This window comes from Cherax quadricarinatus, chromosome 44 (genome assembly GCF_038502225.1).
Source record: "Cherax quadricarinatus isolate ZL_2023a chromosome 44, ASM3850222v1, whole genome shotgun sequence".
NCBI classification, from domain to species: domain Eukaryota; kingdom Metazoa; phylum Arthropoda; class Malacostraca; order Decapoda; family Parastacidae; genus Cherax; species Cherax quadricarinatus.
Window position 1 is genome coordinate 5,376,153 of NC_091335.1, and position 25,204 is coordinate 5,401,356.

A 25,204-nucleotide genomic window follows, 5' to 3' on the forward strand; every position below is an offset into this window, starting at 1 on the left:
TTTCTCTTTTATCACACCCTTTGCTTCATCATTCCACCGATTACTCCTCTTTCCCCCTGCACCCACCCTCCTATAACCACAAACTTCTGCCCCACATTCTAATACTGCATTTTTAAAACTATCCCAACCCTCTTCAACTCCCCCCACTACTCATACTTGCATTAGTCCACCTTTCTACCAATAGCTGCTTATATCTCGCCCTAACTTCCTCCTCCCTTAGTTTATACACATTCACCTCTCTCTTACTTGCTGTTGCCATTTGCTTATGTCCCATCTACAGTTTTAAAATCTTATGGTTAGTTTTCAATTTAGAGGTCGAGTGACAACTGTCAAAAAATGGATACTGGCAGAAAGCCTTTCAGTGACCAATATTATTTGTGGATTGCTAGTTAGTTATAACACTGAATAATCAAAACGGGTAAATATTGAATCCTTTGAATTTGTACGGATGGCTGTTTAAGCTTCTTTAGCTTTAATGTATCTCAGACATACAGTATGTTTCTGCCGTAGAATAAAATTTTATTGCATAATAAATTTTAGTAGTGCAAGAGTATCTATACCACTAAAGGCAAAGAATGTACCTGAATGCTTTCTATATATTATAAAAGCCTTCAAGGGGGTGCCTTGATGCCAGTGAAGGACTCTTGATCCAAGGAATTGGAGCTATCCTCCCTTCCTTGGATCAAACATGATTAACCTCCCATTCACCAGGTGCTGCATGACCACTATGGATTTAGCACTTCCATATGAATAGAATAATTTGATAACATTTCCTTTTATTGCTATTACAAACAATACACATAGTTCAAATAACCAATTATGTGCCATACTATTATACAGTAGTACAGTATTAATTAAAAGTCCTAAACCTATGCGAGTCATTCAGTGCTAAGCATGCACTCACCTACCTATGGGGGTCAAACAGTGCAATGGGAATGGGAGGCATTCAGATTCAATCCAAAGGAACAGCAGGTTCAATTCCTTGGACCAGGAGACCCTGCCAGTATCAAGTAACTTCCCTGTCAATGATGCACAGCAAGGTTGAAAGGGATTGTAGAAGTGTGTGTTTTAAGGAGAATTAGTATTATCTTCATGTAAAAGTGCTAGACTCGGAAGTTATAGAGAGCCACACAGTACAGTTGTGATTAAGACAATGAGCAAGGACAAAAAACACAATGCAGTCTTGAGGGCTGGACCACTCAAAAAGGTCTTTACAGTCACAGTAGTATCAGCAATAATGGTAGCATCAGTAGTAAAGACAGGACTGAAAAATAACATTAATATTAGTGGCACAAAGTGAAGTCCCTTTTTCACAGTCCCAACTAAGTCACTGGCTATAACCCACACTTGAATATGTAGGATGTGACAAGTAAATCTTCATTAGCTAATTAACCCTTAAACTGTGCATGAGAGCCCTGCTGTGGTCAGATTTTTTTCTTACAGGATTACAGATCCTGCAAAATAGAATATAATTAGAAAAAATTAACTTGAATAATGACTGATTACCTTCCAAAGGTTGAAGTATGTTGCTTGAAGCCTAGTAATGGAAGTTGGCATAATCTTGCATTGCATCAAAATATATATGTTCAATATGAATAAAATATACACAGTAAACCCTCAATATAATACTTTTAACTTAAATTTCTTTTTCTTTCAACAAACTGGCCATATTCCACCGAGGCAGGGTGGCCCAAAAAGAAAAGCAAAAGTTTCTTTTTAAATTTAGTAATTTACACAGGAGAAGGGGTTACTAGCCCCTTGCTCTCAGCATTTTAGCCGCCTCTTACAACACGCATGGCTCATGGAGGAAGAATTGTTCCACTTCCCAATGGAGATAAGTGGAAATAAACAAGAACAAGAACTAGCAAGAAAGTAGAAAACCCAGAGGGGTGTGTATATATATATGCTTGTACATATATGTGTAGTGTTACCTAAGTGTAAGTAGGAGCAAGACATAGCTGAAATTTTGCATGTTTATGAGACAGAAAAGACACCAGCAATCCTATCATGTAATACAAGTATTTTTTTTTTATTATCACGCTGGCCGATTCCCACCAAGGCAGGGTGGCCCGAAAAAGAAAAACTTTCACCATCATTCACTCCATCACTGTCTTGCCAGAAGGGTGCTTTACACTACAGTTTAAACTGCAACATTAACACCCCTCCTTCAGAGTGCAGGCACTGTACTTCGCATCTCCAGGACTCAAGTCCGGCCTGCCGGTTTCCCTGAACCCCTTCATAAATGATACTATGCTCACACTCCAACAGCATGTCAAGTATTAAAAACCATTTGTCTCCATTCACTCCTATCAAACACGCTCACACATGCCTGCTGGAAGTCCAAGTCCCTCGCACACAAAACCTACTTTACCCCCTCCCTCCAGCCTTTCCTAGGCCGACCCCTACCCCGCCTTCCTTCCACTACAGACTGATACACTCTTGAAGTCACTCTGTTTTGCTCCATTCTCTCTACATGTCCAAACCACCTCAACAACCCTTCCTCAGCCCTCTGGATAACAGTTTTGGTAATCCTGCACCTCCTCCTAACTTCCAAACTACGAATTCTCTGCATTATATTCACACCACACATTGCCCTCAGACATGACATCTCCACTGCTTCCAGCCTTCTCCTCGCTGCAACATTCATCACCCATGCTTCACACCCATATAAGAGCGTTGGTAAAACTATACTCTCATACATTCCCCTCTTTGCCTCCAAGGACAAAGTTCTTTGTCTCCACAGACTCCTAAGTGCACCACTCACTCTTTTCCCCTCATCAATTCTATGATTCACCTCATCTTTCATAGACCCATCCGCTGACATGTCCACTCCCAAATATCTGAATACATTCACCTCCTCCATACTCTCTCCCTCCAATCTGATATCTAATCTTTCATCACCTAATCTTTTTGTTATCCTCATAACCTTACTCTTTCCTGTATTCACTTTTAATTTTCTTCTTTTGCACACCCTACCAAATTCATCCACCAATCTCTGCAACTCCTCTTCAGAATCTCCCAAGAGCACAGTGTCATCAGCAAAGAGCAACTGTGACAACTCCCACTTTATGTGTGATTCTTTATCTTTTAACTCCACGCCTCTTGCCAAGACCCTTGCATTTACTTCACTTACAACCCCATCTATAAATATATTAAACAACCACGGTGACATCACACATCCTTGTCTAAGGCCTACTTTTACTGGGAAATAATTTCTCTCTTTCCTACATACTCTAACTTGAGCCTCACTATCCTCGTAAAAACTCTTCACTGCTTTCAGTAACCTACCTCCTACACCATACACCTGCAACATCTGCCCCCCTATCCACCCTGTCATACGCCTTTTCCAAATCCATAAATGCCACAAAAACCTCTTTAGCCTTATCTAAATACTGTTCACTTATATGTTTCACTGTAAACACCTGGTCCACACACCCCCTACCTTTCCTAAAGCCTCCTTGTTCATCTGCTATCCTATTCTCCATCTTACTCTTAATTCTTTCAATAATAACTCGACCATACACTTTACCAGGTATACTCAACAGACTTATCCCCCTATAATTTTTGCACTCTCTTTTGTCCCCTTTGCCTTTATACAAAGGAACTATGCATGCTCTCTGCCAATCCCTAGGTACCTTACCCTCTTCCATACATTTATTAAATAATTACACCAACCACTCCAAAACTATATCTCCACCTGCTTTTAACATTTCTATCTTTATCCTATCAATCCCGGCTGCCTTACCCCCTTTCATTTTACCTACTGCCTCATGAACTTCCCCCACACTCACAACTGGCTCTTCCTCACTCCTACAAGATGTTATTCCTCCTTGCCCTATACACGAAATCACAGCTTCCCTATCTTCATCAACATTTAACAATTCCTCAAAATATTCCCTCCATCTTCCCAATACCTCTAACTCTCCATTTAATAACTCTCTATTTTTAACTGACAAATCCATTTGTTCTCTAGGCTTCCTTAACTTGTTAATCTCACTCCAAAACTTTTTCTTATTTTCAACAAAATTTGTTGATAACATCTCACCCACTCTCTCATTTGCTCTCTTTTTACATTGCTTCACCACTCTCTTTTTCTCCATATATTCTTCCCTCCTTGCATCACTTCTACTTTGTAAAAACTTCTCATATGCTAACTTTTTCTCCCTTACTACTCTCTTTACATCATCATTCCACCAATCGCTCCTCTTCCCTTCCACACCCACTTTCCTGTAACCACACACTTCTGCTGAACACTCTAACAAGTACAGGCTTCCATTTTACACTCACTTGGCAGGATGGTAGTACCTCCCTGGGCAATTGCTGTCTACCAACCTACTACCTAGAACTTTTAAATTTATGGGCAAAATTCATTGGTAAAATTGTACATTTATCTTCCTTATTTTCAGTGTTTATTGCAGTACACTGTATCTGTAAACTGTGTACACTATTAGGTGTAGAGTGCCTTAGTGCATTTTATTTTTATTGTTATTCTGATTTAACATTACAGCCTCTTCTCACTTAACGACGGAGTTCCGTTCCTAAGATCACATTGTTAAACGAATTCGTCACTAAGTGAGGAGCATACTATAATGGTAGTGAGTGTGTCAACCATCTTTCATATTGTTTTAATGTCACCCTTGCACCATTTATAACATTTTTGGTATATTTTTAAATGTTTATACAGTAATGTACTGTATACTGAAATAAACAGAATAAGAGGAAATCAGCCCTAATATACATTATTTAAGTATGAATACTGGTCAGAGAGACTGCTGCAAGTCCGAGGAGTCGGTAAACGAGTACGTCGCTAAGTGAAGAGAGGTTGTGTTTTGATCGAAAGGATACTTGGACAATCCTTTCCTTCTATTAGTCTATTTTATCAAGGGTTTACTGTATGTCTAAATATGTATTTATGCACAATTCATGTTTTATCATTTGATGTTTCACTGTGGTAGTTTGTGAAACAAAGAAAATGTAATACTTGCCAGTCAAAGAGCTCATGGTATTGATAGATGAATAGTACTATGAAATATATATTTTATTTGCTCTATCTGAACAATACACCATAACTGTGGGGGGCCACAGTACTCAGTAAGCAGCAAACATGAATATAGTATATTTACATGCATTTCAGTTGTGTATAATTTACTTTTTATATAAAAATATGATTTGGGATATGCATCATATACAGTATAACATGATTGTTTTATTCATCCCAATAATGTTCACACTGTGGCTCCCAGATATTGAACATCTGTTCTGTCTTACCATGAGACTTTATGGCTAAATATAAACCTGGCACACAAATGCAAAGATGCTGAACCAATATAAATCGTTACTTGGTATTTTGATTTAACCTGCTAAGATTTGTGTGTAAATTTATGCTTTGCTGAGTTGACTGCACAGCAGTATATTTTTATTGAGCCCAGTTTAAGGGTTAAGTAAATATGCTAATGTTGTTCTTATTTTATTTACATATATCAGTTTCTATTACAGGTTGACCATCACTAATTCGGCATCATCAGGACCTGTAGGGTGCTGGATTAATGATTTTGACGGATTACAGAGTGGTTAGGTTAGAATACATTTCAACCGATCAGCAATATTTACGCACTGGCAATTTCACCCGCTTTATGCCCTATTTTTGGTCCATTCCATTGTTCCAGTCTACCAAACTCATAGCTATTTCATTAGTATTCCTTCTATTTTGTCAATTGAGTACAAGAAACTGCCCATTTACCTATTTCAACTACCCAATAAAGTGGTCAGAAATTGGTAATTTGGCTAATTTCACACAAATTTCAAAATAGGGTCCAGAATAAACAATGCAGACATTCCTGGCACTAAAATAACATTTTCTCTGTTCATTAGTCACATCTCCAGGCCCCTCTTATATTACACTTGCTTTCCATTTTGAATTTTTATTCACACAAAAAGCAGAAGATTTAGTGTTATACAGACTACTGCATTATCATAATAATTGTATAAATAATGTCAACCCATTTGTGACTGTATTAGACCTGCCAGTTGGACACGTATCGTTTACTCTTGAACGTTGGCAAAAATCAAACATTTCCACTACTTTGAGCTCAATTTCAACTTGTCGGTTTTCAAAACCATTCATCACATCTGTCAGACACTGCAACATCATGGTATCTTGGTACAAAGACTTCAAAGCTTGTCCAACCTTTGGACGAAGACCTACTTACACTAGTGGCAGGTCCCACTGTGATCCCGTCTCCTGCTTCGACTCATCTGACAGTATATAAGCCACCTCTCTGGCCCCATGCTGTACTTCCTACAAGAGTGATGGACTGAACACATCGATTCCAGGTCGAGGGACTGATTACCTCAAACTCCTCCTCTCCTTACCCATTTCTACTTTGCACTGGACTGATGAAGCCACTGTGTGGCGAAACATTTCTTCAATAAAGATTCCCATATGTTGCATAAGTGTCTCAATTCTTCAACTTGTCGGTTTTCAAAACCATTCATAACAAGGTACTTTCCATTGTGTAACCAATCAAAATTATATCTATTTCTGTAATATATCTTCCATTCTATCAATGAGACCCAAAAAATGAGAATACAACCATAAAAACCATACAAAAATACACAGCAAAGTTGCAATCGACAGTGGCTTCAAAGCCACCTTATCTTTTTTGGACAAAGTAAGGTGTATGTGCTTTACACAATGAGAATCATTTGTTTTATTCGTTGGAACCATGGCTAGGGCTAAAAGTGAGCAGGTTATAAAAATAAATGGAGAAAAAGAAATTGGAATGACTTATGCGGCAAGTAGTGCCACCCAATAGCAGTGGCAGGTAGTTGTGGCGACCCTGGAAATTTGAAATTATGCTAGCCAAAAATTAGTGCCGGATTACTGATGAACCAGATTACTGATTGATGGATTAGTGATGGCCAACCAGTGTAAGTTTATTTACAAATATCAGGTAATACAGTGTAACTCGTGTCTATATACATATTACTAAAAAAAATTTTTATCTTTAAGCTGTGTAAAATGTTGCTCATGCACGGAACTTCATAAGTGATATTGTAAAAATTATTCTGGGTATTTGTAATCAATTATTATTATACAACACACTTGTAACAAAACATTACCTGTAATATGTCCTGATCTGTACCTAAGTGTTGTTATCCACAGCTTGGTGATATCACCCATATCATTTACAACCCAAAGAATTTTTTTTTTTTAACTCAACAGCCATCTTCTGCCAAGGCAGATTGACTCAATGATGAAAACACATTCACCATCATTCATTCAACTGCTGTCTTTCCAGAAGTGTGCTGACATCACAATCAGATTACCTTCTGACTGCAACATCCCCACTCCTCCTTCAGAGTGCAGGCACTGCTCTTCCCACTTCCAGGACTTGTCTTGAACTGGTTTCCCCTGAATCCATTCATAAAGGCTACCTTGCTCATATTCCAACAGCATATCCATTAGAACTCACTCATTTCCATTTGTGCCTATCCAACATGCTCTCATAAGCCTGTTGGATGTTCAAGGTCCTACAACTCAAAGCCTCTTTTACCCGCTCCCTCCAATCATTCCTGGGACAACCCATATCTTTCTCAATATGTCCCTCCCCATCCTTGAACCACCTTGACAACCCTTCTTCAGCCCTCTTAACTATACCCTTAGTGACCCCACATTGCCTTTTCATTTCTACACTGAATTCTCTGCATGATATTCACATCACACAATGCTTTCAAACATGGCATCTCTGCTGCCTCTAGCCTTCAAATTAAAACATTTTTATTGCCAGGGCTTGTTTTCAAATAAAACTGCTGCCATAGCCATTGCTGTATCTGTATTCCAAACTACATACAGTATATATACTGGTGCATACATTCAGAATATAGGATACACTATTTGATTGTTTTTTATCAAAACACTGTTTTACTAATTTCTTGTACTGTATGATTTCATTAGTGCATTTAAAATGTACTGAACTTCTGGTATTTCCTGTGGTTCACCATATTTGGTTTGTAATGAGATCCCAAAGTGTATAATACTTAAATTTTACTGTACTTAAGCAAGAATGACATTTTATTCCACAATAAGAAATCTTCTTTCAACACACCGGCCGTATCCCACCGAGGCGGGGTGGCCCAAAAGGAAAAACGAAAGTTTCTCCTTTTACATTTAGTAATATATACAGGAGAAGAGGTTACTAGCCCCTTGCTCCCGGCATTTTAGTCGCCTCTTACAACACGCATGGCTTACGGAGGAAGAATTCTGTTCCACTTCCCCATGGAGACAATAAGAAATATATCCAATATAAAAATACAACTCCGAGTATGGCCTACAACTAAGGCACTGTAGCTCACTAAGTAAAAGACCTTAAAATACAATTTCAATCATCTTGGTCATCTTTTACTCCTAATTCTACCTTTTGTATGCCTGTCAGATGTGTGTTGCACATTATTAGCTGCTAATGTAATTTGTGTTATGTCAGCACAGATGGGTGGAGGTTTCCCAGAATAGACCCCAGGTTCATCAGGTGGGGTATGTGGTCGAGGCCTCGGTTTGGTGCGACCCTTTCGTCTGAAATAAACATTTTGTAAGAAAATATAACTATTAATACTGTATTTCTTTAACAATGGAAAAAAAAAAGACCTGTACCTTTTTGTATCTGTTGTGGATTGAATTGAAATGCCATGCCTGCTAAACTCTTCCTGTATTCATTAGTGAAGATGTAAATTAATACACTGGAATACAATACCTAATTGCTTTCTTAATGCCAAAAGAATTATAAACAACCCTTGTGGCAGTTTACATACCACTTGACAGATTTATAATAAAAATATTATTTTTTTAAAAACAACAGTGTTAAAAGCAATGTACTTTACACACCTGAGATGATCCCTTCTTGACTAAGGCCATATTTAGAAATATCCATTAGCTTCTCAATTTGTTTCAGAGGCCATATATTTTAAATACAGGTCTCCCTCAACATTCATGTTTTCAACTTTCACGGGCTTCACACATTCGCGAATTCCCAACCGCCAAATTCCCAGCCGCCAAATCATATTTAAGTTTCCCGCCGCCTGCGAGTCCCTACTACCCTCCCTCCGACCCCCGCAACTGGCAGCCAGCCCTCCCACCACTCAGTGTGGTGAGTGTTTTGTTTGTTCATTATTTGCTATTAAACTACAGTATAAATAATGTAAACCCATTCATGACTGCATATTGGAATGGCTATTCGGACAGGTATTGGAAGGTGACATCATGTGTTTACTCTTGAACACAGCAAAGAATCGAACATTTCTGCTACAGCTCATAATAACAATAGTAATAATAATAATAATAATAATAATAATAATAATAATAATAATAATAATAATAATAAATATAATATAATTGAAGAAGGAAATTGTACAAAAATACGAGGGAGTGGTTGACACATCGTCAGTGTGACTTTGTTTATGCTGGAGTAAACATTAGTCTCCCTGCTCTTCCAAACATTTCACAACAATTCATTGTGTTTGGTGCTTGTAGATTGAGTGTGACTGGAGTGGTAGAGGCAGTGATTGAGGCAATGGTATTTAATAACATACATGTTAATAATAATACATGTTATTAATAATATGTACTATTATTATTTATAACATGTATGTTATTAAATACATACATGTTAATAATAATAATACATGTTATTAATAATAACATGTACTATTATTATTTGTAACATATATGTTATTAAATACCACTGCCTCAGCTGCTGAATTATTGTGAAATGTTTGGAAGAGCAGGGAGACTAATGTTCACTCCAGCATAAACAAAGTCACACCGACGATGTGTCAACCACTCCTTCGTATTTTTGTACAATTTCCTTCTTCAATTATATCGTATTTATTATTATTATTATTATTATTATTATTATTATTATTACTATTGTTATTATTAGCTGTAGCAGAAATGTTCGATTCTTTGCTGTGTTCAAGAGTAAACACATGATGTCACTGTCTAATACCTTTCCTAATAGCCATTCCAATATGCAGTCATGAATGGGTTTACATTATTTATTCTGTAGTTTAATAGCAAATAATGAACAAACAAAACACTCACCACACTGAGTGGTGGGAGGGCTGGCTGCCAGTTGCGGGGGTCGGAGGGAGGGTAGTAGGGACTCGCAGTGGTGGAGGCATTGGAGGAGTCTGTGGTATTTAATAACATACATGTTATTAACATACATGTTATTAAATAACATACGTTATTAAAGCATAACATGTATATATTTAGTACAATTTACGACGTTTTCATGTATTTTATGATTATTCATGATTCAACAAGTTAAGGAAGCAGTATTGTAATACATTTCCCTACAATATATTGGGGCACCAAACATTCACGGTTTTTCAACATTCGCAAGGCTCTTGATCCCCTAACCCTCGCGAATGTTGAGGAAGACCTGTATTGCTCCAACCATTTTAATATTGAGGTTGATAAGAAATATCATATACAAAGAGAAATGTGGATATGGAAAATCCAATGACCCCATTTTAAACGAAATCCTATGGTTGGGTTTTGACTGAGAAGATAAAAGAGAGTGAAAAATTATAGGGGAATAAGTCTGGTAAAGTGCATGGTAGAGTTATTATTGAAAGAGTTAAGAGTAATACAGAGAGTAGGATAGCAGATGAACAAGGAGGCTTTAGGAAAGGTAAGGGGTGTGTAGACCAAGTATTTACAGTGATACATACAGGTGAACAGTATTTAGATAAAGGTAAAGAGGTTTTTGTGGCATTTATGGATATATAAATGGCATATGACAGGGTGGATAGGAGGGCAATGTGGCAGATGTTGCAGGTGTATGGTATAGGAGGTAGGTTACTGAAAGCAGTGAAGAGTTTTTACAAGGATAGTGAGGCTCGGGTTAGAGTATGTAGGAGAGAGGGAGATTATTTCCCAGTAAAAGTAGGCTTTAGACAAGGATGTGTGATGTCACCGTGGTTGTTCAATATATTTATAGATGGGGTTGTAAGAGAAGTGAATGCTAGGGTCTTGGCAAGAGGTGTGGAGTTAAAAGATAAAGAATCAAACACAAAGTGGGAGTTGTCACAGTTACTCTTTGCTGATGACACTGTGCTTTTCGGAGATTCTGAAGAGAAGTTGCAGAGGTTGGTGGATGAATTTGGTAGGGGATGTAAAAGAAGAAAATTAAAAGTGAATATAGAAAAGAGTAAGGTTATGAAGGTAACAAAAAGATTAGGTGACAAAGGACTGGATATCAGATTGGAGGGAGAGAGTATGGAGGAGATGAATGCATTCAGATATCTGGGAGTGGACGTGTCAGCAGATGGGTCTATGAAGGATGAGGTGGATCACAGAACTGATGAGGGGAAAAGGGTGAGTGGTGCACTTAGGAGTCTGTGGAGACAGAACTTTGTCCGTGGAAGCTGGTCCAGTGGCTAACGCGATGGTCTGAAGTTTTCAGACTCTCTGATCGCGGGTTCTATCCCTGCATGTGGTATGGTTTGTTTGCAATTGTGTCATTACGATTTCGTGAGGCAGGAATGTATGAGAGTGTAAGTGTACCAACACTCTTGTATGAGTGTGAAGTATGGGTGATGAATGTTGCAACGAGGAGATGGCTGGAGGCAGTGGAGATGTCATGTCTGAGGGCAATGTGTGATGTGAATATAATGCAGAGAATTCGTAGTTCGGAAATTAGGAGAAGGTGTGGGAATACCAAAATTATTTTCCAGAGAGCTGGGGAGGGGTTGTTGAGGTGGTTCAGACATACAGAGAGAATGGAACAAAACAGAATGACTTTGAGACTGCATAAATCTGTAGTGGAGGGAAGGTGGGGTAGGGGTTGGCTTAGGAAGGTTTGGAGGGAGGGGGTAAAGGAGGTTTTGTGTGCGAGGAGCTTGGACTTCCAGCAAGCATGCATGAGTGTATTTGATAGAAATGAATAGAGACAAATGGTTTTTAATACTTGATGCGCTGTTGGAGTGTGAGCAAAGTAACATTTATGAAGGGATTCAGGGAAACCGGCAGGCCGGACTTCAGTCCTGGAGATGGGAAGTACAGTGTCTACACTCTGAAGGAGGGGTGTTAATGTTGCAGTTTTATAACTGTAGTGTAAATCACCCCTCTGGCAAGACAGTGATGGAGTGAATGATGATGAAAGTTTTTCTTTTTCGAGCCACCCTGCCTTGGTGGGAATCAGCTGATGTGTTAATAAAAAAATAATAATAAATGATAATCCCTCCAAAATGCCAATATCCCAAACCCCTCCTCTTAAAGTGCAGGCATTGTACTTCCCATTTCCAGTACTCAAGTCCGGCTATATAAATATGTATATATATATATTTTTTTAACAAGTGGGCCATCTCCCACCGAGGCAGGGTGACCCAAAAAGAAAGAAAATCCCCAAAAAGAAAATACTTTCATCATCATTCAACACTTTCACCTCACTCACACATAATCACTATTTTTGCAGAGGTGCCCAGAATACAACAGTTTAGAAGCATATACATATAAAGATACACAACATATCCCTCCAAACTGCCAATATCCCAAACCCCTCATTTAAAGTGCAGGCATTGTACTTCCCATTTCCAGGACTCAAGTCTGGCTATATAAAAATAACCGGTTTCCCTGAATCCCTTCACTAAATATTACCCTGTTCACACTCCAACAGCTCGTCAGGTCCCAAATACCATTCATGCATGAGCGCATTCGACAGGAGTGAATCTCCTATATAACACGCTCATGCATGCTTGCTGGAAGTCCAAGCCCCTAGCCCACAAAATCTCCTTTACCCCCTCCTTCCAACCTTTTTGAGGACGACCCCTACCCCGCCTTCCTTCCCCTACAGATTTACATGCTCTCCATGTCATTCTACTTTGATACATTCTCTCTAAATGACCAAACCACCTCAACAACCCCTCTTCAGCCCTCTGACTAATACTTTTATTAACTCCACACCTTCTAATTTCCACACTCCGAATTTCCTGCATAATATTTACACCACACATTGCCCTTAGACAGGACATTTCCACTGCCTCCAACCGCCTCCTCGCTGCAGCATTTACAACCCAAGCTTTACACTCATATAAGAACGTTGGTACTACTATACTTTCATACATTCCCTTCTTTGCCTCCATAGATAACGTTTTTTGTTTCCACATATACCTCAACGCACCACTCGTCCTTTTTCCCCTCATCATTTCTATGGCAAATTCTATGACAAAACATTTTCCTTTGAAATGCTCTGGGAATTTCAGGGGATGATCATAATGAGAAAGCATGGTGACCAGAGGTAAAGGTGGTCATTACTGAGCACAGAGCATAGGTACAGATCATACTGATGTCCAGAGGCAAGTATGGGCATGAATGATGTGTGGGATATTCCATGTCGGCACTCTGGGGTCCCACAACAGAAAAATAACATTATTTTCCAATGCAGTAGTTCGAGAAGTGTGAAAGGAAGAAAATCCATTTTAATTTTGAAACACACAAACACTTAAAGACTGAAATAATGTACTACACTTACGAAGGAGGGGAAGCTTGAGAGGGTGCTGAATAATCTTCCAGCTCTTCATGGTGACGCACTCGAGAGAGAAGTGTTAATTCAAGACAGTCCATGGCCAAGTCCCCTGGTTCTGCTTCACTCAATTCTATGTTGTATGTATTAGCCTGAAAGAAAGTAAATATAAAATTACAGATGGCCATCTTGTTAAAAAATATATATATATATGTATGTTTTCTTGAGCAAGGGGCTAGTAACCCCTTCTCCTGTACAGGTTACTAGGTTTGAAAAGAGAAACTTTTCTTTTTCTTTTTGGGCTACCCAGCCTTGGTGGGATACGGCCGGTTTGTTGAAAGAAAGAAAGTACATGTATATCTTCTTCTTTCAACAAACCGGCCATATCCCACTGAGGCGGGGTGGCCCAAAAGGAAAAATTAAAGTTTCTCCCTTTACATTTAGTAATATATATACAGGAAAAGGGTTTAGCCCTTGCTCCTGGCATTTTAGTTGCCTCTTACAACACGCATGGCTTATGGAGGAAGAATTCTGTTCCACTTCCCCATGGAGATGAGACAAAATAAACAAGAACTAGAAAGAAAAAAGAAGAAAACCCACAGGGGTATGTATATATATGCTTGTACATGTATGTGCAGTGTGACCTAAGTGTAAGTAGAAGTAGCAAGACGTACCTGAAATCTTGCATGTTTATGAAACAGAAAAAAGGACACCAGCAATCCTACCATCATGTAAAACAAATACAGGCTTTCGTTTTACACTCACTTGGCAGGACGGTAGTACCTCCCTGGGTGGTTGCTGTCTACCAGCCTACTACCTTTAATATTTTATTATCTTATTATCACACTGGCCGATTCCCACCAAGGCAGGGTGGCCCGAAAAAGAAAAACTTTCACCATCATTCACTCCATCACTGTCTTGCCAGAAGGGTGCTTTACACTACAGTTTTTAAACTGCAACATTAACACCCCTCCTTCAGAGTGCAGGCACTGTACTTCCCATCTCCAGAACTCAAGTCCGGCCTGCCGGTTTCCCTGAACCCCTTCATAAATGTTACTTTGCTCACACTCCAACAGCACATCAAGTATTAAAAACCATTTGTCTCCATTCACTCCTATCAAACGCTCACGCATGCCTGCTGGAAGTCCAAGCCCCTCGCACACAAAACCTCTACTCTCTTTACATCATCATTCCACCAATCGCTCCTCTTCCCTCCCGCACCCACTTTCCTGTAACCACAAACTTCTGCTGAACACTCTAACACTACATTTTTAAACCTACCCCATACCTCTTCGACCCCATTGCCTATGCTCTCATTAGCCCATCTATCCTCCAATAGCTGTTTATATCTTACCCTAACTGCCTCCTCTTTTAGTTTATAAACCTTCACCTCTCTCTTCCCTGATGCTTCTATTCTCCTTGTATCCCATCTACCTTTTACTCTCAGTGTAGCTACAACTAGAAAGTGATCTGATATATCTGTGGCCCCTCTATAAACATGTACATCCTGAAGTCTACTCAACAGTCTTTTATCTACCAATACATAATCCAACAAACTACTGTCATTACGCCCTACATCATATCTTGTATACTTATTTATCCTCTTTTTCTTAAAATATGTATTACCTATAACTAAACCCCTTTCTATACAAAGTTCAATCAAACGGCTCCCATTATCATTTACACCTGGCACCCCAAACTTACCTACCACACCCTCTCTAAAAGTTTCTCCTACTTTAGCATTCATGTCCCCTACCACAATTACTCTCTCACTTGGTTCAAAGGCTCCTATACATTCACTTAACATCTCCCAAAATCTCACTCTCTCCTCTGCATTCCTCTCTTCTCCAGGTGCATACACGCTTATTATAACCCACTTCTCGCATCCAACCTTTACTTTAATCCACATAATAGTTATAGGTAATACATATTTTAAGAAAAAGAGGATAAATAAGTATACACGATATGATGTAGGGCGAAATGACAGTAGTTTGTTGGATTATGTATTGGTAGATAAAAGACTGTTGAGTAGACTTCAGGATGTACATGTTTATAGAGGGGCCACAGATATATCAGATCACTTTCTAGTTGTAGCTACACTGAGAGTAAAAGGTAGATGGGATACAAGGAGAATAGAAGCATCAGGGAAGAGAGAGGTGAAGGTTTATAAACTAAAAGAGGAGGCAGTTAGGGTAAGATATAAACAGCTATTGGAGGATAGATGGGCTAATGAGAGCATAGGCAATGGGGTCGAAGAGGTATGGGGTAGGTTTAAAAATGTAGTGTTAGAGTGTTCAGCAGAAGTTTGTGGTTACAGGAAAGTGGGTGCGGGAGGGAAGAGGAGCGATTGGTGGAATGATGATGTAAAGAGAGTAGTAAGGGAGAAAAAGTTAGCATATGAGAAGTTTTTACAAAGTAGAAGTGATGCAAGGAGGGAAGAGTATATGGAGAAAAAGAGAGAAGTTAAGAGAGTGGTGAAGCAATATAAAAAGAGAGCAAATGAGAGAGTGGGTGAGATGTTATCAACAAATTTTGTTGAAAATAAGAAAAAGTTTTTGGAGTGAGATTAACAAGTTAAGAAAGCCTAGAGAACAAATGGATTTGTCAGTTAAAAATAGGAGAGGAGAGTTATTAAATGGAGAGTTAGAGGTATTGGGAAGATGGAAGGAATATTTTGAGGAATTGTTAAATGTTGATGAAGATAGGGAAGCTGTGATTTCGTGTATAGGGCAAGGAGGAATAACATCTTGTAGGAGTGAGGAAGAGCCAGTTGTGAGTGTGGGGGAAGTTCGTGAGGCAGTAGGTAAAATGAAAGGGGGTAAGGCAGCCGGGATTGATGGGATAAAGATAGAAATGTTAAAAGCAGGTGGGGATATAGTTTTGGAGTGGTTGGTGCAATTATTTAATAAATGTATGGAAGAGGGTAAGGTACCTAGGGATTGGCAGAGAGCATGCATAGTTCCTTTGTATAAAGGCAAAGGGGATAAAAGAGAGTGCAAAAATTATAGGGGGATAAGTCTGTTAAGTGTACCTGGTAAAGTGTATGGTAGAGTTATAATTGAAAGAATTAAGAGTAAGACGGAGAATAGGATAGCAGATGAACAAGGAGGCTTTAGGAAAGGTAGGGGGTGTGTGGACCAGGTGTTTACAGTGAAACATATAAGTGAACAGTATTTAGATAAGGCTAAAGAGGTCTTTGTGGCATTTATGGATTTGGAAAAGGCGTATGACAGGGTGGATAGGGGGGCAATGTGGCAGATGTTGCAAGTGTATGGTGTAGGAGGTAGGTTACTGAAAGCAGTGAAGAGTTTTTACGAGGATAGTGAGGCTCAAGTTAGAGTATGTAGGAAAGAGGGAAATTTTTTCCCAGTAAAAGTAGGCCTTAGACAAGGATGTGTGATGTCACCGTGGTTGTTTAATATATTTATAGATGGGGTTGTAAGAGAAATAAATGCGAGGGTCTTGGCAAGAGGCGTGGAGTTAAAAGATAAAGAATCACACACAAAGTGGGAGTTGTCACAGCTGCTCTTTGCTGATGACACTGTGCTCTTGGGAGATTCTGAAGAGAAGTTGCAAAGATTGGTGGATGAATTTGGTAGGGTGTGCAAAAGAAGAAAATTAAAGGTGAATACAGGAAAGAGTAAGGTTATGAGGATAACAAAAAGATTAGGTGATGAAAGATTGAATATCAGATTGGAGGGAGAGAGTATGGAGGAGGTGAACGTATTCAGATATTTGGGAGTGGACGTGTCAGCGGATGGGTCTATGAAAGATGAGGTGAATCATAGAATTGATGAGGGAAAAAGAGTGAGTGGTGCACTTAGGAGTCTGTGGAGACAAAGAACTTTGTCCTTGGAGGCAAAGAGGGGAATGTATGAGAGTATAGTTTTACCAACGCTCTTATATGGGTGTGAAGCGTGGGTGATGAATGTTGCAGCGAGGAGAAGGCTGGAGGCAGTGGAGATGTCATGTCTGAGGGCAATGTGTGGTGTGAATATAATGCAGAGAATTCGTAGTTTGGAAGTTAGGAGGAGGTGCGGGATTACCAAAACTGTTGTCCAGAGGGCTGAGGAAGGGTTGTTGAGGTGGTTCTGACATGTAGAGAGAATGGAGCGAAACAGAATGACTTCAAGAGTGTATCAGTCTGTAGTGGAAGGAAGGCGGGGTAGGGGTCGGCCTAGGAAGGGTTGGAGGGAGGGGGTAAAGGAGGTTTTGTGTGCGAGGGGCTTGGACTTCCAGCAGGCATGCGTGAGCGTGTTTGATAGGAGTGAATGGAGACAAATGGTTTTTAATACTTGACGTGCTGTTGGAGTGTGAGCAAAGTAACATTTATGAAGGGATTCAGGGAAACCGGCAGGCCGGACTTGAGTCCTGGAGATGGGAAGTACAGTGCCTGCACTCTGAAGGAGGGGTGTTAATGTTGCAGTTTAAAAACTGTAGTGTAAAGCACCCTTCTGGCAAGACAGTGATGGAGTGAATGATGGTGAAAGTTTTTCTTTTTCGGGCCACCCTGCCTTGGTGGGAATCGGCCGGTGTGATAATAAATAATAAATAAAATAATTCTTGAATTTACACATTCATATTCTCTTTTCTCCTTCCATAACTGATCATTCAACATTACTGCTACCCCTTCCTTTGCTCTAATTCTCTCAGATACTCCAGATTTAATCCCATTTATTTCCCCCCACTGAAACTCTCCTACCCCCTTCAGCTTTGTTTCGCTTAGAGCCAGGACATCCAACTTCTTTTCATTCATAACATCAGCAATCATCTGTTTCTTGTCATCCGCACTACATCCACGCACATTTAAGCATCCCAGTTTTATAAAGTTTTTCTTCTTCTCTTTTTTAGTAAATGTCTACAGGAGAAGGGGTTACTAGCCCATTGCTCCCAGCATTTTAGTCGCCTCATACGACACACATGGCTTACGGAGGAAAGATTCTTTTCCACTTCCCCATGGACAATAGAAGAAATAAAGAAGAACAAGAGCTATTTAGAAAAAGGAGAAAAACCTAGATGTATGTATATATATATGCATGTGCGTGTCTGTGAAGTGTGACCAAAGTGTAAGTAGGAGTAGCAAGATATCCCTGTTATCTAGCGTGTTTATGAGACAGAAAAAGAAACCAGCAATCCTACCATCATGCAAAACAGTTACAGGTTTCTGTTTCACAGTCATCTGGCAGGACGGTAGTACTTCCCTGGGTGGTTGCTGTCTACCAACCTACTACTATTTATTTCTTTTATAAAGGCAAAGGGGACAAAAGAGAGTGCAAAAATTATAGTCTGTTGAGTATACCTGGTAAAGTGTATGGTAGAGTTTTTATTGAAAGAATTAAGAGTAAGACGGAGAATAGGATAGCAGATGAACAGGGAGGCTTTAGGAAAGGTAGGGGGTGTGTGGACCAGCTGTTTACAGTGAAACATATAAGTGAACAGTATTTAGATAAGGCTAAAGAGGTCTTTGTGGCATTTATGGATTTGGAAAAGGCGTATGACAGGGTGGATAGGGGGGGCAATGTGGCAGATGTTGCAGGTGTATGGTGTAGGAGGTAGGTTACTGAAAGCAGTGAAGAGTTTTTACGAGGATAGTGAGGCTCAAGTTAGAGTATGTAGGAAAGAAGGAAATTATTTCCCAGTAAAAGTAGGCCTTAGACGAGGATGTGTGATGTCACCGTGGTTGTTCAATATATTTATAGATGGGGTTGTAAGAGAAGTAAATGCGAGGGTCTTGGCAAGAGGCGTGGAGTTAAAAGATAAAGAATCACACATAAAGTGGGAGTTGTCACAGTTGCTCTTTGCTGATGACACTGTGCTCTTGGGAGATTCTGAAGAGAAGTTGCAGAGATTGGTGGATGAATTTGGTAGGGTGTGCAAAAGAAGAAAATTAAAGGTGAATACAGGAAAGAGTAAGGTTATGAGGATAACAAAAAGATTAGGTGATGAAAGATTGAATATCAGATTGGAGGGAGAGAGTATGGAGGAGGTGAACGTATTCAGATATTTGGGAGTGGACGTGTCAGCGGATGGGTCTATGAAAGATGAGGTGAATCATAGAATTGATGAGGGAAAAAGAGTGAGTGGTGCACTTAGGAGTCTGTGGAGACAAAGAACTTTGTCCTTGGAGGCAAAGAGGGGAATGTATGAGAGTATAGTTTTACCAACGCTCTTATATGGGTGTGAAGCGTGGGTGATGAATGTTGCAGCGAGGAGAAGGCTGGAGGCAGTGGAGATGTCATGTCTGAGGGCAATGTGTGGTGTGAATATAATGCAGAGAATTCGTAGTTTGGAAGTTAGGAGGAGGTGCGGGATTACCAAAACTGTTGTCCAGAGGGCTGAGGAAGGGTTGTTGAGGTGGTTCGGACATGTAGAGAGAATGGAGCGAAACAGAATGACTTCAAGAGTGTATCAGTCTGTAGTGGAAGGAAGGCGGGGTAGGGGTCGGCCTAGGAAGGGTTGGAGGGAGGGGGTAAAGGAGGTTTTGTGTGCGAGGGGCTTGGACTTCCAGCAGGCATGCGTGAGCGTGTTTGATAGGAGTGAATGGAGACAAATGGTTTTTAATACTTGACGTGCTGTTGGAGTGTGAGCAAAGTAACATTTATGAAGGGATTCAGGGAAACCGGCAGGCCGGACTTGAGTCCTGGAGATGGGAAGTACAGTGCCTGCACTCTGAAGGAGGGGTGTTAATGTTGCAGTTTAAAAACTGTAGTGTAAAGCACCCTTCTGGCAAGACAGTGATGGAGTGAATGATGGTGAAAGTTTTTCTTTTTCGGGCCACCCTGCCTTGGTGGGAATCGGCCGGTGTGATAATAAATAATAAATAAAATAATTCTTGAATTTACACATTCATATTCTCTTTTCTCCTTCCATAACTGATCATTCAACATTACTGCTACCCCTTCCTTTGCTCTAATTCTCTCAGATACTCCAGATTTAATCCCATTTATTTCCCCCCACTGAAACTCTCCTACCCCCTTCAGCTTTGTTTCGCTTAGAGCCAGGACATCCAACTTCTTTTCATTCATAACATCAGCAATCATCTGTTTCTTGTCATCCGCACTACATCCACGCACATTTAAGCATCCCAGTTTTATAAAGTTTTTCTTCTTCTCTTTTTTAGTAAATGTCTACAGGAGAAGGGGTTACTAGCCCATTGCTCCCAGCATTTTAGTCGCCTCATACGACACACATGGCTTACGGAGGAAAGATTCTTTTCCACTTCCCCATGGACAATAGAAGAAATAAAGAAGAACAAGAGCTATTTAGAAAAAGGAGAAAAACCTAGATGTATGTATATATATATGCATGTGCGTGTCTGTGAAGTGTGACCAAAGTGTAAGTAGGAGTAGCAAGATATCCCTGTTATCTAGCGTGTTTATGAGACAGAAAAAGAAACCAGCAATCCTACCATCATGCAAAACAGTTACAGGTTTCTGTTTCACAGTCATCTGGCAGGACGGTAGTACTTCCCTGGGTGGTTGCTGTCTACCAACCTACTACTATTTATTTCTTTTATAAAGGCAAAGGGGACAAAAGAGAGTGCAAAAATTATAGTCTGTTGAGTATACCTGGTAAAGTGTATGGTAGAGTTTTTATTGAAAGAATTAAGAGTAAGACGGAGAATAGGATAGCAGATGAACAGGGAGGCTTTAGGAAAGGTAGGGGGTGTGTGGACCAGCTGTTTACAGTGAAACATATAAGTGAACAGTATTTAGATAAGGCTAAAGAGGTCTTTGTGGCATTTATGGATTTGGAAAAGGCGTATGACAGGGTGGATAGGGGGGGCAATGTGGCAGATGTTGCAGGTGTATGGTGTAGGAGGTAGGTTACTGAAAGCAGTGAAGAGTTTTTACGAGGATAGTGAGGCTCAAGTTAGAGTATGTAGGAAAGAAGGAAATTATTTCCCAGTAAAAGTAGGCCTTAGACGAGGATGTGTGATGTCACCGTGGTTGTTCAATATATTTATAGATGGGGTTGTAAGAGAAGTAAATGCGAGGGTCTTGGCAAGAGGCGTGGAGTTAAAAGATAAAGAATCACACATAAAGTGGGAGTTGTCACAGTTGCTCTTTGCTGATGACACTGTGCTCTTGGGAGATTCTGAAGAGAAGTTGCAGAGATTGGTGGATGAATTTGGTAGGGTGTGCAAAAGAAGAAAATTAAAAGTGAATACAGGAAAGAGTAAGGTTATGAGGATAACAAAAAGATTAGGTGATGAAAGATTGGACATCAGATTGGAGGAAGAAAGTATGGAGGAGGTGAATGTATTCAGATTTGGGAGTGGACGTGTCAGCGGATGGGTCTATGAAAGATGAGGTGAATCATAGAATTGATGAGGGGAAAAGGGTGAGTGGTGCACTTAGGAGTCTGTAGAGACAAAGAACTTTGTCCTTGGAGGCTGGAGGCAGTGGAGATGTCATGTCTGAGGGCAATATGTGGTGTGAATATAATGCAGAGAATTCGTAGTTTGGAAGTTAGGAGGAGGTGCGGGATTACCAAAACTGTTGTCCAGAGGGCTGAGGAATGGTTGTTGAGGTGGTTCGGACATGTAGAGAGAATGGAGCGAAACAGAATGACTTCAAGAGTGTATCAGTCTGTAGTGGAAGGAAGGCGGGGTAGGGGTCGGCCTAGGAAAGGTTGGAGGGGCGGGGTAAAGGAGGTTTTGTGTGCGAGGGGCTTGGACTTCCAGCAGGCATGCGTGAGCGTTTGATAGGAGTGAATGGAGACAAATGGTTTTTAATACTTGATGTGCTGTTGGAGTGTGAGCAAAGTAACTTTTATGAAGGGGTTCAGGGAAACCGGCAGGCCGGACTTGAGTTCTGGAGATGGGAAGTACAGTGCCTGCACTCTGAAGGAGGGGTGTTAATGTTGCAGTTTAAAAACTGTAGTGTAAAGCACCCTTCTGGCAAGACAGTGATGGAGTGAATGATGGTAAAAGTTTTTCTTTTTCGGGCCACCCTGCCTTGGTGGGAATCGGCCAGTGTGACAATAAAAAAATATATATATATATATATATATATATATATATATATATATATATATATCTATATATATATATATATATATATATATATATATTTTTTTTTTTTTTTTTTCAACAAGTCGGCCGTCTCCCACCGAGGCAGGGTGACCCAAAAAAGAAAGAAAATCCCCAAAAAGAAAATACTTTCATCATCATTCAACACTTTCACCACACTCGCACATTATCACTGTTTTTGCAGAGGTGCTCAGAATACAACAGTCTAGAAGCATACACATATAAAGATACACAAACATATCCCTCCAAACTGCCAATATCCCAAAACCCCTCCTTTAAAGTGCAGGCATTGTACTTCCCATTTCCAGGACTCAAGTCCGACTATATGAAAATAACCGGTTTCCCTGAATCCCTTCACTAAATATTACCCTGCTCACACTCCAACAGATCGTCAGGTCCCAAGTACCATTCGTCTCCATTCACTCCTATCTAACACGCTCACGCACGCTTGCTGGAAGTCCAAGCCCCTTACCCACAAAACCTCCTTTACCCCCTCTCTCCAACCCTTTCGAGGACGACCCCTACCCCGCCTTCCTTCCCCTATAGATTTATATGCTTTCCATGTCATTCTACTTTGATCCATTCTCTCTAAATGACCAAACCACCTCAACAACCCCTCTTCTGCCCTCTGACTAATACTTTTATTAACTCCACACCTTCTCCTAATTTCCACACTCCGAATTTTCTGCATAATATTTACACCACACATTGCCCTTAAACAGGACATCTCCACTGCCTCCAACCGTCTCCTCGCTGCTGCATTTACCACCCAAGCTTCACACCCATATAAGAGTGTTGGTACTACTATACTTTCATACATTCCCTTCTTTGCCTCCATAGATAACATTTTTTGACTCCACATATACCTCAACGCACCACTCACCTTTTTTCCCTCATCAATTCTATGATTAACCTCATCCTTCATAAATCCATCCGCCGACACGTCAACTCCCAAGTATCTGAAAACATTCACTTCTTCCATACTCCTCCTCCCCAATTTGATATCCAATTTTTCTTTATCTAAATCATTTGACACCCTCATCACCTTACTCTTTTCTATGTTCACTTTCAACTTTCTACCTTTACACACACTCCCAAACTCATCCACTAACCTTTGCAATTTTTCTTTAGAATCTCCCATAAGCACAGTATCATCAGCAAAAAGTAACTGTGTCAATTCCCATTTTGAATTTGATTCCCCATAATTTAATCCCACCCCTCTCCCAAACACCCTAGCATTTACTTCCTTAACAACCCCATCTATAAATATATTAAACAACCATGGTGACATTACACATCCCTGTCTAAGACCTACTTTTACCGGGAAATAGTCTCCCTCTCTTCTACACACCCTAACCTGAGCCTCACTATCTTCATAAAAACTCTTTACAGCATTTAATAACTTACCACCTATTCCATATACTTGCAACATCTGCCACATTGCTCCTCTATCCACTCTATCATATGCCTTTTCTAAATCCATAAATGCAATAAAAACTTCCCTACCTTTATCTAAATACTGTTCACATATATGCTTCAATGTAAACACTTGATCTACACATCCCCTACCCACTCTGAAACCTCCTTGCTCATCCGCAATCCTACATTCTGTCTTACCTCTAATTCTTTCAATTATAACCCTACCGTACACTTTTCCTGGTATACTCAGTAAGCTTATTCCTCTATAATTTTTACAATCTCTTTTGTCCCCTTTCCCTTTATATAAAGGGACTATACATGCTCTCCGCCAATCCCTAGGTACCTTCCCCTCTTTCATACATTTATTGAACAAAAGTACCAACCACTCCAACACTATATCCCCCCCTGCTTTTAACATTTCTGTCATGATCCCATCAGTACCAGCTGCTTTACCCCCTTTCATTTTACGTAATGCCTCACGTACCTCCCCCACACTTACATTCTGCTCTTCTTCACTCCTAAAAGATGGTATACCTCCCTGACCAGTGCATGAAATTACTGCCTCTGTTTCTTCCTTAACATTTAAAAGTTCCTCAAAATATTCTCGCCATCTACCTAATACCTCCATCTCCCCATCTACTAACTCCCCTACTCTGTTTTTAACTGACAAATCCATATTTTCCCTTGGCTTTCTTAACTTGTTTAACTCACTCCAAAATTTTTTCTTATTTTCATTAAAATTTCTTGACAGTGCCTCTCCCACTCTATCATCTGCTCTCCTTTTGCACTCTCTCACCACTCTCTTTACCTTTCTTTTACTCTCCATATATTCTGCTCTTCTTATAACACTTCTGCTTTGTAAAAACCTCTCATAAGCTACCTTTTTCTCTTTTATCACACCCTTTACTTCATCATTCCACCAATCACTCCTCTTTCCTCCTGCACCCACCCTCCTATAACCACAAACTTCTGCCCCACATTCTAATACTGCATTTTTAAAACTATTCCAACCCTCTTCAACCCCCCCATTACTCATCTTTGCACTATCCCACCTTTCTGCCAATAGTCGCTTATATCTCACCCGAACTTCCTCCTCCCTTAGTTTATACACTTTCACCTCCCTCTTACTTGTTGTTGCCACCTTCCTCTTTTCCCATCTACCTCTTACTCTAACTGTAGCTACAACTAAATAATGATCCGATATATCAGTTGCCCCTCTATAAACATG

The 25,204-nt window shown here is 40.0% G+C and overlaps 1 protein-coding gene across 2 annotated transcripts in view; it reads right to left on the reverse strand.

Annotated features, from left to right (window-relative positions):
- Positions 1–2,368: 2,368 nt before the first annotated feature.
- LOC128697490 (condensin-2 complex subunit H2) overlaps positions 2,369–25,204 on the reverse strand; it is a 72,317-nt gene continuing 49,481 nt past the window's right edge. For both annotated transcript variants that reach the window (XM_070094028.1, XM_070094027.1), the window contains exons 14-15: positions 13,533–13,675; positions 2,369–8,572 (exon numbers count right to left, since the gene is read on the reverse strand). In XM_070094028.1, coding sequence (XP_069950129.1) covers positions 8,395–8,572; positions 13,533–13,675 — 321 coding nt within the window. In that variant the 3' untranslated portion in view covers positions 2,369–8,394. The remainder of the gene's footprint in view (positions 8,573–13,532; positions 13,676–25,204) is intronic.